This window comes from Acipenser ruthenus, chromosome 29 (assembly GCF_902713425.1).
Source record: "Acipenser ruthenus chromosome 29, fAciRut3.2 maternal haplotype, whole genome shotgun sequence".
Classification (NCBI taxonomy): Eukaryota; Metazoa; Chordata; class Actinopteri; order Acipenseriformes; family Acipenseridae; genus Acipenser; species Acipenser ruthenus.
Genome location: NC_081217.1, coordinates 870499 through 887516, shown reverse-complemented (window position 1 = coordinate 887516; position 17018 = coordinate 870499). Strand labels below are relative to the sequence as shown.

General features: G+C 45.5%; 1 protein-coding gene across 2 annotated transcripts; it reads right to left on the bottom strand.

The window, feature by feature from the left end:
- Positions 1 to 3029: 3029 nt before the first annotated feature.
- LOC117434075 (eukaryotic translation initiation factor 6) lies at positions 3030 to 16287 on the bottom strand. 2 transcript variants are annotated; one of them, XM_059003642.1, is made up of 7 exons: positions 16152 to 16287; positions 15060 to 15194; positions 14528 to 14613; positions 11072 to 11247; positions 6974 to 7150; positions 4045 to 4226; positions 3030 to 3452 (listed from the first exon to the last, which is right to left on the bottom strand). In XM_059003642.1, exons 2-7 carry the CDS (start codon positions 15164 to 15166, stop codon positions 3443 to 3445), a joined length of 738 nt encoding a protein of 245 aa, XP_058859625.1. In that variant the 5' UTR covers positions 15167 to 15194; positions 16152 to 16287; the 3' UTR covers positions 3030 to 3442. The 2 variants fall into 2 exon arrangements, with proteins under 2 accessions (XP_058859625.1, XP_058859626.1); XM_059003643.1 differs by lacking the exon at positions 16152 to 16287 and adding an exon at positions 16094 to 16112.
- Positions 16288 to 17018: the final 731 nt, after the last annotated feature.

Genomic DNA, 17018 nt, shown 5'->3' with positions numbered 1-17018 from the left:
GAGACTGGGGGCCGTCTGCTTCAACAGCTCAGGAAGACCCATCCAGGTGCTTCAGCCATGAGGCACGCAGTGTCTGACCTTCTCTTCAGACGATCACGGTCAAAAAACCCAATCATCTCCGGCCATCATTTTATCCTTCAATTCAGCACCCGCTCGATCACACACAGGTCCAATTAGCACAAGTGACTGAGCGGGCTGCACACCCCTGAACGTCACTTAGGATGGATGTTCAGAGAGGCTGGGGAATGACTCACTGCCTTTGATTATAAGTGATCAGGATTAGTTCCCCTTGTCACCTGGAATAAACTGATGACGCCCTGTATTATGGGTCGTGAATGCCCTTGTTCATTCTCTTTAATGTTTCAATATTATCCATCAGTTAATAATTCTCCAGTTTCACCATGCTTAGAGCCCCAGCCTCTGTGACCCAGGCCAGTGCTTCAAATGAACTCACGGGACCAGCAAGCAGGCTAGTAAGAGCGATTAACGAATCAGCCCTGATGAAACCGGCTGGTGCACTGGGCCAGGCTGGCTTAAATCTAAAGCAGGCACAAACAACAAAACCATAAAAAAAAGCAGCATCCTAATTTACCACGGGACAGTCCGAGGCATCGCGTCCGCAAGGCTGCCACAGACACGAAGCGGAACCGCTCCGGTGCAATTCAAAAGCTTCAGGACATTATTAACTGCAATTACCCGCTCCTTCAGTGAACCGAGACCCATTTTCTCCTTCAGTGGTCTGTCTGGAAACATTTGGGCTCCCTGAACAGATCCAGACAGCACTTCCATTGTTTTGTCCTTCTGTGTCTCGGCGGTTTGGTTGTTTGTGTTGCTGTTGCTGCTTTTGCCTTCCAGGCAGCTTTTCTTATGCACCATTTAATGGCAATAACAACACATTTAATGGCAATACAATCACACTTTTGCATTCACGACGTGTCCCTGTGCTGATATTTAAAATGAATAACTGGATCTGCTTTTCGCTGCGGCTTTTAACATCAGATGGATATTTTGACATTAAGATCAATGTTTTCTTGGAATTCAGCTAAAACCTTTTTTCAATGAAGTAGTTCATTCATTTCATCAAACCCAACCTTGATCATGGGATATCTGAACATTTATAGAAAATGGATGCATTTGATTTTATTTTTTGATTTTTTATTTTTTCCCCTCGCCACACAACGCCTAAAAATTCACAACGCAGTAACATCCAATTGCTGCTGGCTAAATACTTTTCAACGTTTGCATTCCCTTAAAACGGCTCGGAGCTGCGCACAGCTTTCAAACCTGTCTCTGACTTCCACACGCTGTTGCAATTTAGTCATTTTAAGTTTAAATAAGGTTAGATATCAAAAGCCTCTTATGCAAGGTTTTAAAAGCACAAATGCAGCCTCTGCATCAACACTAACTTCATTACGAGCATTACCATTTCCAATATACGACAAGTTAAGCTATCTGAAGTGCTTAGCATGGATTCCTTTTGGCATTAATGTCCCGTGGGGGGGTGACCACTATAGTTATTGGAGGGATTGAATGCACAGCATGCATAAGAAATGGTAATCCGAGTCCTTTAGGCATGAGGAAATCGCTTCCCTTCATTGGGAAAGGTTACCTGAGAGGAATGTGCTGACTGTTGACTTGCAAATCCAAGGAACTTTTTTCTTTGTTTGTTTGTTTTAAAGCAAATGATCCTTCAATTTGGGCTGCTCATACTGCTTCACCGTGCTCTCTGATTGTCCAGTCACACTTTTAAAGACACCGCTGTTTAATCTCCTGCTGTCAGCCAGCGTTCATGCACCTGGATAGAACAGCATGGCACAAAGAAAGGCAGTTTGAATCATTGTACCCAAAACGTATACACTGCTTTCTGTAACACTGAAACAGTTTGGAGTTTTGAACGGGAGCCCATGAGCCTTATTAATATTCACTGCACCACAGAAAATAAAAACAGCACACACATTACAAACATCCTCCTTAATTTAAATGAGCTCTAATGATATATAACTGAATGGGTTCAGCCAGACCCCTAATAGTTCTGCATCTCAGCTGGTTTCAAACCATTAGTACACAGAGTTAACTTTAGGGTAAGAAAACTTGTGTGCAAAATATAAGTGCAACATGCAAGTATTAGTGATTAATCAGAGACATCAAACTGAATCAGAAATCAAAATGCAAGCATGGCAAGTGATTTCAGTGGAAGTCAGAAGTATAGATGGGAATACTCCTGCAACACAGACTGCAGGACAGTGCAGTGTGATCAGCTGTATATTAAATAGCTGGTCGTAAAATAAATACATCACTGGAGCACATAAACATGCAAAACATGTACCCTCCCCCACCCCTGGGCATCGTGCTTTCTGAACCCTTGACAAAATGTTATGCACCTGGCTAGCATAGTAATCCACTGACCTATAGCAAATCCATTGGCCTATCCTTACATTGCAGGAAGCTAAAGAGCAAATACTCAGGCACAGCACACATGGTTTATTTGCACCAGTTCCTATCTGCACATCAGCTAGAGGAAAGTGAATTCACAATAAGAAGTGCATCGCGGTCTATGCGTTGAGTGTCACGCTGCTCCTTTGTGAACACAGAGCTTTGCCCATGCACCCTCTGTGTGAAGCTGTATATAAACAGCACAGCCATCCTACACCATGCAGTTCATCAGCAGCCTACAGGAAACTCCCAGTCTCATCAGAGCCCTGCAGAGTGCCACTGAATCGCACATCAGACCAGGCTCAGTGTGTCACAGTGCGTGCTACAGAGACGGAGGTGCTTCCAATTAAGGTTGCAGCGACACCAGCGCATCACAAACCCTTATCATCCGTATCGTTTGTTAAATCAGGGACGTGATCTTGCAGGATGGCGTGGATGGTGATCGGGAGTCAGAGATCAGGAGCATCAATGCACACCTGGAAGCCCTTCCTTCCTGGTCAGTTAAACAGTGTGAAAGGCTTACGGCCGAGTCTAGCTCCCCTCACAGGGGTGTGCTGTTTAATAACATCCTTCAATAAAACAAGAGCACGGCAACATCACAGAATAGCAAAAACTTTATTGAGTTTAGAATTGAATGAAAGCGATACACTGGGACGATCCACAGATGACAAGAAGACAGTCCTCTCCTGCTTCCTTACTAACCCCTCAGCAAGGCCGCGGCCACAATATTCGGGTCAGTGAAGCGGGAAGCCAACAGTTTTGACAAATACAAAAAAAGGATTTTACTCTAGGTTACAGAAACACATTCAGGATCATTCCTACTATAACATTCCACCCCATCAGCCTGTAGAATGGAGTTTGGTGCTGTTTGAATCATTTAAAAAGGGAGACAGTGGGTTAGTTGTGTTTGGTTGCAGATTTGATGACAGAGCTCCTGTAAAAGCTGTCCGGTCCTGTACAGCGCTGTGCGGGTGTGCAGCACAGACTTCTCAGCACGCCTGCTGCTCCTTTATGTGAGGCTGAAACATGAAATGGAAAGGGTTATTTTTGCTGTTTTTGCACTCAGAAACACCTGGGTGAAGGAAGTGCAGTCTAATGGACTGCTGTGCACCCCGATCTGCCGCAGCTCTGACTCATCATAACAATCCTAAAAGCTGAACTCCCCCTCAACACTGTCTGCCTCTAATGCATGACCAATCGCTCTGGGATTTCCACGCCACCGCGCTGCACTTTGAAGGACACGAGCACTTTATTAAAAAAAGAAACACATATATATTAAAGCCATTTGTTATCCCAGATATTATATATAACACGGCTCTAATCCGGCATGAAAAGCATGTAATACAACACGCTGCACACGAAGCACAAAGCGACACGTGTAACGTGTGGTCGGCAATGCTACCCTCTTCAATCCGAGTCAATCAAGGAATTTGTGTCACAGACTGCAGATGGGCAGGCTGTAAAATACAGTGCGACTCAAATAACAAAGGGGGTTCTGTATCGTACGCAGGAATCACTGGATTAAAGGACGAGACTGTTAGCGGGTGCAGGGAGTCCTGCTCCGAGCCCCAGACACAGAATTCGTTTGAAGCGCTTCTGCTGATCACTCACCTGTCGATGAGAGAGTCCCTCATGGTGGTAGCGATGGTGCTGGGCTGGGCTTCGCTGAGTCGGAACACGCTCTCGATCACAGACAGCTCCGTGCTCGTGGTGTCCAGGCCGCAGAAGGCACACCAGTCATTCACCACCATGCCACCCGCGATCACTTCGCTGCCCCTGTTCACCGTACCTGCCTGGAGCGAGGTGGGAAGAACACATCCATTAGCAGGAGAGCAGGACGGGTTTAGTCTCCATCACTGACCGTACTGGAAAGACATTAATCGACAATCGCATTTCTGACAGCCATCTAAAGCTCAAAAGGATCCGAGCCAGCAAGATGTTTTTGTTCCTGTTGAGAAGTGATTTGTTAATAAAGGGAGCCACATCTGCTGAGCTTGACTGCGGACACTGAGCGCTCTGCCTCCGTCCCGTCTTCCAGCGGCTCTGCCTATTAATTAGGCATACCGGACGTTCCTTGGATTTGTTCAACCCAATTTAAAAGCAGCCTGCCCAAGGCGAACCGGTCTCGCTTTCTCAAATCTTCCATTTTCTCTGTAATAAAGACGGATTTCTTTTTATTTACCGATGCCACAGAGGGACCAGAGACACAATTACACCATTACACCTACGCCTTTGCACAGAATGAGCTGCAGCCAGCCATGTGCAGATTAATCAATTGACATCCATCATCAGCCTGCACAGTCAGTCACCCTGCAGGACGGCAGCTTTCTTCACAGGCAATGCATTATGAAGAGTGTGGGGTTAAACACATCGGTGTGAACATGTGGAGCCCGTGACCCTGGTCTTCATCTCCTCATATCCAACATCTAGGCATAACATCCTACGGACTGGGCCCTCGTCGTTCTCACAAGTGATTTGTAATGGATCTGGGTTTATTTTCCAATGAAATGTGTTGAATCAAAGGCCTGGTTAGATCTATATCTCAGTATGCTGAGCTGTTTGAAAGCCAGGAGTACGACCACAGAATATAATCAAGACAGCAGCCGTTAAAACAATTCCTTTTCTTCAAGCCCCTTCAATATTCTTTCAGCGCCTTCCAGAACTGTTTTAAAAGCAAAAGTGCGATCAATATTATATTAATACAGAAACAATTGATCAGAAACGCAGACGGGACAGAGGAAATTAACGGAGAGGACAGCACAATAATGAACTAGGGGTTTTGTTTTCTCTCAAGGCCATTCATCAGAGCGAACAGATTCCACATCTATCTATTGCAAGCAGCCTCTTACAGTCCTTCTATAACAGTTTTAAACACTGCATCCTGACGTATCGCTCTAGACAGAAGTCAACTCAACGTGGCTGGTCCGCCCGAACAGCACGTCACCTTTCTCTGACCAAGACACCAGAACTGCCTCCTTCTCATCCAGCACGAGATGAGAGGTTACCTTTCTGCACAGTCCCTTCGTGTGTTTGTTGGTGTGGATTTACATGTTTACTGCGTAGTTTTCATTCTGTCAGTCGCGTTCTTACAGCGGTACCTCCGTCCTGACTCAGAACAGAGGAGTCGAATGTGCATCTCCTTGTCAATCCTGCCCCAGTGCCAAGGTCCTGCAGGCAGCAGTGTCCTCTCTCAGGAGGAGGGCTGCTCTGGTGGCACGGACAGATGTGTAGAGGGAGTCGCAAGCAGATATCCTTCATGTCCGCACAATAACGATCAACACTTCCCGGGTCACGTGAGCCTGTCTCTCTGCCTCGCCTCGCCTCTCCTCTCCTCCCGGAGGTCCCTCTCGCAGCCAGTGAACATGACGTCAATGCTGCAGAAACCGGATTTGTGCTGAAAGATGCTGCTCTGTTGCCATGGCAGCAAAGAATTAATGATAGCATTAACATTCTGCCTTCTGAGCTCTCTGTGTGGGAAGAATAAACACAGTCCTGACCACTGCTGCGCAGACACAGCACTGTTTTCTCCAGCTTCCCGGTCTCATAGTTCTTACATCCTATCTTGCACAATCATACTGAACAGTAAAAGGCCAGGTTAGAAGGTCTGTGAGATTTTAGCTGCACTGACCACATGCATCATCACAACATCATGGGCTCACCCAGGTCTGCAGGGTTACTTGAAGTACAAAGTGTCTGTCCTGTGCTGCAGATTCATTGCCCGGGATCAGTTCTTGTTGGTAAGCCTGCCCCCTGCTGCCCCATGTTTTAATTCTGCACACACTGCAGCCTAGTGCATGCTTACACTTGCAGAGCGCATTAATAAAATGTTCTTCTCTTTCAGACATTGTTTTTTCAAAGGTATCTGAAGCTCCTTCGTTTCTTAGTGTTCAGTCCAGTTAATGATTATATTTTTTTTTCTTTGCGGGTTTGAAGCCTTGAACATTTCACTAGATTTACCTACAGACCTCTGCAGTACACGACAGAGGGTATAAATCATGGCAATGTCTTCCTGACCTCTATATGGTTTCAGTGCTTTTTTTGTTTTTTTTATGGACGGCTGCAGGCTAGCAGAGCTGTGAAAGAAAATGCAGATTAAAAACAACAGCAAGAACTAGGCTCTCTGGTAAGGACGCTAGATTTCATTTCCAAAACGACACGAAGAAACACATTAGAACTTTGTCACGGTAGGAATCTTAGCAACCAACCAGAGAAGCCACCATGAGATGCCTCGTTGTTGCCTAGCCAATGAGAAACAGCAGGAGGCGGGGCTTCCACACTGCATTTAAACTGTAAGACAACAAGAGCCGTGTTCTTATGAAATACAAAAGGACTTCAGCTTACACAGGGAGCGAGCGACAAGGATAACATGTACTTCAGAGAGTAAATGACAATAACAACTCGGCATGGACGACTGAACCCAGAAGCACCAAGAAGGATGGCAAGCACCAGAAAAAATAGGAACAAAATGATATATATTTAAACGCCATTTGAAATGCCTGAAGAGCAAACCCTAATGAAAAGCAGAGTAAGAGGTTCTTACCACCAAGGGCACTTGCAGCAGGGAGGAGAGCTCGTCCTGGTCTTCGATGGAAGTCTTGGGGTGCACCAGCCCCCCCTGGTTGCTGAAAGCACAGTAACTGCCCACCAGCACCTGCTCCGCCACAGTCTGACGGAACACCTCCACTTTCAGGATGTCTGCTAAAATCTCCTCTGTCTCCTAACAGGAAAACAAACAGCGAGGATGACATTATCCTGAATCCCATCATTCTACCCTGACTGCAAAAGAATCATTTCTCAGCAGTGATGCCTCTATTCTCCATCCCCATCCCCCCACCCCAATGATGCAATAATTCAAACCCATTATTCTGCATCATCTATATCAGAGGCTGTAAGAAAGGCCACTGACCGATCAAGTTGCTTTAACTCAAGATACGTCCCCCTGTTTCTCTTTTTAAAAACCCTTTCCAAGTATTATTAATATTATTCCTCAGTGGGGCTTTCTGCTAATGAGACGCAGGACTGTTTAAAAGGCAGACCTAGCTTGTCCATGACGATCGCAGGCTCAGATGTATTATTCAGAGCTTGTAAAAAATTATGCCATTTATATAACTCATGCAATACCGTATCTGCAGAAACCCTCAGGTCCCAACACACAGAAGCAATACTAGTGCAAATACTGCATAGGCTTGCATCCACACACGCATGCACGCACACACACTGTACATATTCATCTGTTCAGAACTCCTCAGTAAAGTGAGCGCCAGCTCCCACAGTTATCTCTCCTCTCACGGGGGGGGGGGGGGGGGGGGGGGAAGACACCTGACCAGGAGCCTAATTACAGAGGCAGAGCTGCCCCACTTAAGAGCTGTGGACCCCTCCACACGGAGTCTCTTTCATCTCAAGAGCTGGACTAGCAGCACAGGCACAGCCTCGCGATTTCATTCCCTATCGCCACGGAGCTTTGAAATCAATTCATTATCCGCACTCCCTTTCTCCAGCGGAACGCACTGATGTCTGAAAGAAAGCACTGTTCAGTAATGAAGAGAAGAGACTTGAGGCTCACACAGGATTTCATCATTATTATTACTTCTTCCAATCTCTGCTTCTGGCAGAAACAAAAAACAGGACAAAGTCGAGTTCCAGACTCCGAGAACAGAGCCGACTTGTTTAGTTTAAATCTTTGGAACGGCTAAAATAAATATGGAAGTAATTAGGTTTGACTAATTACGAAGTTCTAGAGCCAGCTTCACAAAGCACTGCTAGCACCGAGAGCAAGCTCTCTTATTTTTACCTCTTTCATAAAACAACACTTTTAAGATGGAACGATAAGGTTCAGTAGAAATCCACTCAGCATTGATTAAAGGGTAAATGTGTCTGCTGCCTGAAACTGCTTGTGAAATCAGCCTCATTCCCTTATCCCCGTCCTGTTTTATATTAGTGCAGTCAAAACAAACTGAAGCTACATCACTGAGCTTCATATCAGTCACGTCAGGACATTATCGGAGGTCACTAAAATCAGAGATGAACTCCTTAAGCCTACTGCTGTGGCTGGGCTGTTAAGAAGCGATTCTAGTAATATTTCATGAGAAAGCAAAGATAGGATAGGCACAGCATTCGGACTGCAGGAAAACGCTCGGCCGCGTGGCTATTTTTGTTTTCTAAAAGGCAGGCAGGAGGGAATTAGACACTGGGTGGGAGGGACAGAAGAGACACATTCCTGCCACTGGCAACGTTAACCTTCCACTCAGGGAGTGTTCACAGCTCAAACCGTTTCAGCAACACTGAAAATCAAAAAACATCTGGGTCTGATGGATGCATCCCTAAAAACGGACGTCTTGCAGGAAGTGATTCCCCAGGAAACGCAACTCGCTCTACTGACTTACTGTACTGTACTGGGAGGAGAATGAAAGTGTTAATGAAATCGATTGTGATTCTCATGGGACACCTCGTGCGCTCCTCACCTGACCTGCACGTTCGCTTCGGGAGGTCGAGACAGGTGGAGTTCTCACACTCCTCTCTGGCTCCGCACATCACACAGATCAGGAACGCACAGAAACTCCAGATCCGTGGGTTCAGGGTGCGAGGGGAGGTGCATGCTCGGTCAGGGCGGGCTTGGCAAAGATCGAAACGTGTCGGACTCAGCCAGGGCTTGTCATTAGAGAGAGCACATTATGCTCGCCAGCAAGCTTTGAAATGCAGATTCTGCGCTCAAAGTGATTTTTCATGTGCAGAGATCTGCTCTGCTGGGACTGCGGTATTGACCTACATTCAGCTTCAGATCTCTGGCAAAGCCTCAGGCACAAAAACACATGCCTAAAAGAATGCATGAAATACAAGAACATACTGTCCCAGGGCCACAGATTATTAGTATTTCTCAAAATATGTTTTTTTTTATAGACCATTTAAATAGAGCTGTGCATACTATCAAAAACCTGTTGGCTTCCTTCAATATTTTCTTTGGTTTAGTTTTGCATTGAAAATGTCTAAGTCACTGTTCCTCCACACCAATGTGTAGATATTTTATTTTTTTTACTGGATGTATTTGAGACCTCTGTAATACTGGATCAACAGGAAGCGCAGTTTCTCACACACGCACACAATGCCACACTCACACAAACTGACACACTGACAGACACACACACAGTGGAATGACAAAGGTTACATTAATGTGATGAAACTCGGACTCCGTTCATCTATTGTTTAAAAACATGTATAAAATGAAGTTCCTCTGATTATACCCGAATGCAGTCTGAAAGGTCTAAAGGAGACGAGGAGTCTGTGATATCAGTTCAGACAGACACAGATTGGTGCATGAAAGCGCATGGGAAAACACATCATCTGAAATTCATGCTGGTCAGGAAGGGGTTAAAAGAGACAGCTAGACTCGTTTGCATGTGAAAGGCGTTTTTTTTTTTTTTTTCCCTTCAGCTCCAATCCAGTGCAACACACACCAGGTCAGTAGGAGCAGCATGACAAGAATGCTACTTATAATTGAAGAATCCTCATCTCAGCCTGTGCCCTTCAATGACAGAGCCCGCTGTAGCCTGCATGCCCCTTGCCTGCAAGGGTGGCCGTCCCACTGCGGTTTCTCCGGCATGCTGGCTCTGGCAGGATCGCCGCGGGCGACAGATGCCCTTAGACAGATGAAAGGTCTGGCAATAACAGAGCAATGGATGAGGCCCGCCTGCAGCATCTGTTATGCAGACACACATCCCAGCCTCTCAGAGTGCAGCCTCTACTAATACTATGCAGACTATTACAGGGGAGGAAACTAAAGAAACAAAGAACACTTTAAAAATGAATGCTAAATCCACAGTGGTTTTGTTTCATACCTGTTAAATAGAATTTTAAATGGTGTTCATGTCTACTAATATTAAAACAGTCAGTTACTGTTTGGTGTGTTCGGGCAGCAATGTGTAGTAGTGGTTAGGGCTCTGGACTCTTGACCGGAGGGTCGTGGGTTCAATCCCAGGTGGGGGACATTGCTGCTGTACCCTTGAGCAAGGTACTTTACCTAGATTGCTCCAGTAAAAACCCAACTGTATAAATGGGTAATTGTATGTAAAAATAATGTGATATCTTAACAATTGTAAGTCACCCTGGATAAGGGCGTCTGCTAAGAAATTATTATTAATAATAATAATAATAATAATAATAATGTGTAGTAAAATACAAAGCCCCACCTTGCAGTCCCCAGTACAGAAGTTCAGCATGCATGCGTACCAAGGGGGATCCTGCGATGCTCTGAGACTGGGCTCATCAAACTGTACCAAGTCTCTCTGCTTCCACACCCTCCATTCCACTCCGAGCTCTTCACAATCGCTGTGCCCTCGTGACTAGAACACTTAGAGGAGCGGAATGCTTGGAGCACCGCGATAACGAGGAGGTAGTGCAGACTAACAATCCTGGAAAAACCGCACGTCCGCGGGCACGGCTATACCAGAGAATGGCATCACTGGCTCGTGTTGCAGAGACGGGAATTCAATGACATAACTGCTTGCTACCACCTAATAATATATATATATTTTTTTTTCAGTTTCGAATCAAGGCACAGACACCTGCAGTGTGAGTGTGTGCGTGCGTGTGTGCGTGCGTGCGTTACCATCACGTCTTGCTTCAATGAACCCAGGACCCTTACCCTGTCCAGGTCGGGATGCACTAGAGCCACGTAGTCATTGCAGGCGATGACGTTCCCGAGGGCGGACAGCCTCTCCTCCACTCTCTGGATCTTCACAGACTCTGGAAGGCAGTTCCGGATGTGCTGCAGCTCCTGGTCCGTCGTGTTGTTTGGAACCAGCAGCCCGTGACGATTCCCTGCAGAGAGAGAGAGAGCAGGGAAATTTAATAAAAAGAAAGACGTCTTGCAGAACCCCCCTTCACTGTTGCAACCTCTGCCCACTGCAGCGCAAAGCAGCTATCTTCCAGGAACCTGCTCTCTACACTGCTGTCCTGCATCTGCTATGGGACTGCTAACACACAACGAGTTTCTAAAGCTCTGACAGAAACACAAAAAAGATCGCAGAGGATCAGGGGGCGAATGGAGCAGCGTAGCCTGGGTACGAATCAGGGTGGATTATTACTGCAGGGTTATTTTGCAAACTAAAGAAAGCAAGCAAGCTTTTTCAACTGATTTTTCATTCGCATCGAGCTCTGCGGGTAACTCAAACATTACAGCCGTTTCAATCAGCAGCCTGGCTCACAGAAACAGGGCAAGTGATAAAATATTCATGGATTTCAATCCGAGGCCCTTGTCTGTACAGTCTGCGACTCAACAGAAATAGATTAGAGAGCACTATCACCACGGCGGGGTCTAACGCAGACCTCTGCAAATCTTTAAAAGGAAAAGCATCAGAAATAACAGCATCACGTAAACCCTGCCCTTTCCCCGAATGATCACGCCTTAACCATTGCAACACTTCATGAAAACACAGCACAGCCCCAGGAAGCCCTCGTCAAGCGCCTGTCCGAACAGACAGACTCCACTTTACTTTGGAGTCATGGAATATTAATGGCATCATTCTGCAGGCTCCAGTTTGGCAGAGATGCTTGCACTGAAGCCCAAAGAAACCACATGGATGTAAATGCTGTGCCTCAATTCAGCTTGTATACAGCACCGTTCGAGCCAGGCTCTCATTTACTGCATATATGAAATCCCCAGAGCCTCGCCGCATTGAAATACATTGAAATATATCAGTGTGGCTTGCTGGGGGGAGCGGTGCACTGCACTGTACTCTGTACCAATCAATACCTCTTACACCAGCCTCCACTTCAGCAGCAGCTATGTTTTTATTACATTGCCCAGTCGGCCGTAGCAGAGAGACTCCATCATAAAATGAAAACTGAGGAATCTGATCAATTAATACATTCAATCAATTCAACAGCTGGGGAGAGGGCAGGCAGGCGGGCAGGCAGGTAAGGTGCAAAAATACCTGTCATCCCACCACCAATTCACACGATGCAGCGATCTGAATTGAAGCGCAGCAATTAAAGTGACTCCCCCACACAGACACACATGAACAAGCAGTAGGAGAATGGCAACAGCTGATGATTCACCACCGGAGTGAGTTTCCTAACGCCAGGACAAACAGACTGCAAGCCAAGCTGAAGCAAACAGCATGCTCCATCTCTCCTCCTGGTGAAAGGATGCTCATCTTTACTGTCCCAAGATGTAGACTGGACAGTAAATCAAACTCCCCAAGCTTTAAGGCTCATTAAACTGAAACAAAAATCCTGGGTTGACATCGGACGATGCTTTGGTACAGTACGTAAAGCAATAAAGAAAAGAAAATAACGACAGGTGTTTGACACCCGTGCCTTTCAGGGAGCATGAAACCCTGTTCAGCCACCTTTACAAACTGCTGGTTTGCAGTAACAATGCCTAGTCAGTGAGATTCGGGTCTTTGGTTTAGGGATGGAAATAAAGACTCCTAATGCATAGCAGATTCACCCATTTCAGGTATTACTAGGAGCTTGATTAGCCATGGTGTACAGCTAACAAGCTCAGGTGTGTCTTAAACACCTAGGAAAACCAGGAATTGTTCAAACTGCTATGCAATGGGATCCTTATCTCCATCCCTGTTGCTGGTATGAAAATAATAACTTTCATCATGACCGAGAGAGACAAATATCTGTAGAAGCTACCTCCTTGGTCCAGCGTATGCTTGATATTTGGTGATGGTTGCAGGGGGGGGTTTAATTACACCTCACTGAAGGGCTTGTTCCACTCTGTCACATTCCATTGCAGCTTCCACATATTGCACTTGGCAGACCTCGTTCCCTTTCAGCAACAGTGCAATACATCAGGACCTTGAAGGAGCCTTTCTGCACCATCTGGTCAATGTGCAAGCGTGCAGGATCATTTATAGGAGCTGTGGATTTTCTGTAATCATCATAACAATGATGGAGAGCTGTGTCAGTCTAAACTTATGATGTGTATGGAATCAATACGCTTTAAATCATTCACATGCAGGCTCCACTTGACCATGCATGAATGATTCATGTATGCAATAAGGAGGGGATGGGGTGTAAATTATTACTACTCTGAAATAAATACACTGTACAGATTGAAATGAGTTGGCATGCATTTAGACAGAAAGATGGAATGCACTGCTTCATCAATACTGAAGAACTCCTGAAGGTCAAGTTAAACTCAGATTGGGATGATGTACATGACTGGAGGAAACTGAACCTTCAAAGCAAAAGAGAACCCAGCTGGATTTCTCAGAGAACCGTGTGGGTTACAGTAATGCATGTATTACAATGTAGATAGATTTGCTATAGGTATGGTGTAGCTTGACATGCATCTCAATCTGCAGTCTGTAAACCGTGAAGGGGATGACAATGCCTGGAAGCTGGTATGTGAGTCACACCTCAGCTCTGGGGATCATGAGCAATAATCCCACTCTGCTGCTCTGCATCATCAGCGATCACTGCAATACTCGGGATGAAGAAGATTTTAATAAACAAAACAGCCTTGCTGGTACTGACACATAGCAAACTAAATACAGGAGGATTAATGGAATGATCTGCAATTAAGATAAGGGGTCTGATTAATGTGTAAGTGACGGGCTCGCTGGCTGGCAAGCCCTGTAAACACTTCAAACAGAAAACACGGCACACAATGAACCTGCTGCTGGAAACAGAGGCACGTGTTTAACTGCCTTGCGTAAAGCCGTAAGACTGCGTTTAATGGACCGTTTTAGTGTAATGCACAGTTTACCTTTTGAACTACCTTAAATAACACTACTAGGTATTTATAGCGGTATTTCATTTTTATTTGTTTAGGATTTTGCATTCATTTTCACCTTTTTGGAATCGATATCCTCTTTTTTGGAAATGAGCCCCGTTCAAGGGTCAGTGCAGGCTCCCCCTCCCCCGCCCCGTTCAAGGGTCAGTGCAGGCCCCCCCTCCCCCTCCCCCTCCCCCTCCCCCGCCCCGTTCAAGGGTCAGTGCAGGCTCCCCCTCCCCACATGTTTGTCAAACTCTCTGGAGCTCCACAGGGTATTCTGGTAGAACCTGCACAACGCACAGAACAGCAGCTGTACTGCCACAGAACCACCAGAGCATCTCCTGTGTGTAAGAAGAGAGAACTCACCAACACACATTCTTCCAATGATTCTGCATCCCGCTATGGAGGCGTGCACCACAGGTATAGTTTCTGACAGCTCCCCTTCAAAGACGCTGAAATGAAAGGCAAGCACAGTCAACGAGGTGCCTGCAAGCACATTAACCCAGCAGTTACTGCTTGAACCCCTCTCCCTCTGAACTGCTTTCCGACCTGCCAGGCAGCGACTCACAGCACCTTAAAAATGAACTTGCAATGAAAGCTGGGCAGCGCGACAAAGCAGCAGCACAGAGATGAACCGAGAGCCGTTCTGCACCTGGAAACCTCTGCTGCACCTGGAAACCTCTGCTGCACCTGGAAACCTCTCACTCATACCTAGAGAAAGTGCAGCTGAGAACTCTCTGAACAAGGAATGATCTGAAACCTGGTCTAACGCCCACATTCAGATGCAGAACTTCAGCCCTCACTGAAGTGTTCTTCCTGGATAAGATCAGTCATTAACTGGGCTTGCTGGCGTGCGTGCGTGCGTTTGTTCTGAATATGATGGAGAAAATGATCTTACCTGTAGAAGTTTTCTGAACCCCCGACAGCTACGAGACAGTATGTGTTGGTCAGTTTGGCGAAACAGCCAATTTCATTGTTATTCTCAAAGGAAGCACGGACTGCCATGGTTCAGAATGTCCTCGAATCTCACAGGCTGAAAGAAAAACGTGTAATTGTAATTCCAATTGCAGTCACTGCAGTATAACTGTACCTAATTGTATCTGAACACAATAGCATCGGAATTGGAATTTCAGCGCACGATTCTTCAGGAATTCTAACTGATCCGAGGTCTTTTTTTTTTCTTTTAATCAGTCACTTGCAAGCAAAATTCCCACCTTATCCACCTCAGAGCTTTACAGCCTGAGCCACAAACATGTGTGTGTTTGTTGTGCAACTAAAAAGTACTGTCGCTACAGCCTAACACTGTCAACGTCATGTTCACGATACAGCAAACACATTTAATACAAATAAAAAGTAATGATAAAAACAAATGATTTTGAGCAAAACTGGTTTAAAATAATTTCTGAAATTCCATACAGAACTTTAATAATTAACGGGTAATAAGTATGATTATTCTACGTCGAGTCATTGGATTCACACACTATGGCACACAGCGTACTATCGCGATAGTAGCAGTCTTCATGATTGAATTGTAACTTGTTTTTGTAGTTCTGTATTCTCGATCAGAGAAATGTAATTAAATTACAATCGTTGACTGCGAGTCGCTGAACCGCTTGTTCTTAATGAGCACTATAATATTATTAACACTGAGTATCAGTACTAGTCGTAGAGGCACTGTCTGTATCTGGTATGTATCTATGCCGTCAGGACAGTGTAAATACAATGGCCTAAAACAACAGGATCACATCGCATTCAAAACCAATCATTAAAACACAATACCATTCCTGTTTTAAACTGTAACGCTGCTAGACTGCGCTGAAACTAAGGCGGGTCCTAGTATTATTAACTGTGTAACAACAGACGACATTACAGGAATCACATCACACCACCTTCATAGTGAACCGTGCTTCTCAATTCACTTTAAAACCTCACCTATATATAATTAACATGCGATTTAGTGTCGGTTAAACTGTTTAAAACGGACCGGTACCTGCTTTATAAGTGATCGGGCCCTCTTCGCTCTGTCAGTACACCAGCATGGACAGACTCCAGCGTCTCACGTGTCTGCTTCCGCGTCGGGGTGAACGTCATGATGTCATCCGCATGACGCTGCGCACGCTGCGCACGCTGCGAGATAGAGCCCTTTCACAACCGCCATATTCGAAATGAACGCGTTCCTCGCGCGAGCTGTTTGCGCTGGGGTTCTGGTGTCATGACGTCAGCTTACAGTGTATAACTCGACTGAGGGTTGTTTTTTGAAAAATAATAATAATAATAATAATAAAAACATGGGTGCATATGAAACCTAATAAATAAAATATAGTAAAAAATAAAGACTAGCTTCTTTCATTTGAGCATTTTCAAAATATGTACTTTAAACGTACGTACTGTAGGGGCAATTGAATATTTTTTGTATGTAATTTAATAGTATCACATTGTTTTGATGCGTCTTTGCTCAAGTATTCACAGCAATTAATACCCTGCAGAGCCCACAACGCTGTGCTTGTAACTGCAAGCAACGGATTTTCATTCAAGACTCCTAATATAACTCCACGGCCGCAGAGCACACAATCCCCGCCCCTAACGAGTCACTGGCCGGGTTAACCAACCAGAGCAGAGCTGCTCTGACGTTCGATTGTAGTCCTGTTCGTCGACGTAAAGACGTGAGGATTTCCAGCAGCAGCACCGTGCTTGACTGTAGGAGTTCAGCTTGCGTCATTCTTCAGGCTCAAAATCCTTTGAAAATACCGAGCAGGTAATCATTAAAGCCAGTCCAGTTTCAGACCGTGTCGTTTGTGATCATCCCAGTTTATTAACTGCAGGGTTCGAATGACGTCACGGTAGAGTGAGATGCAGG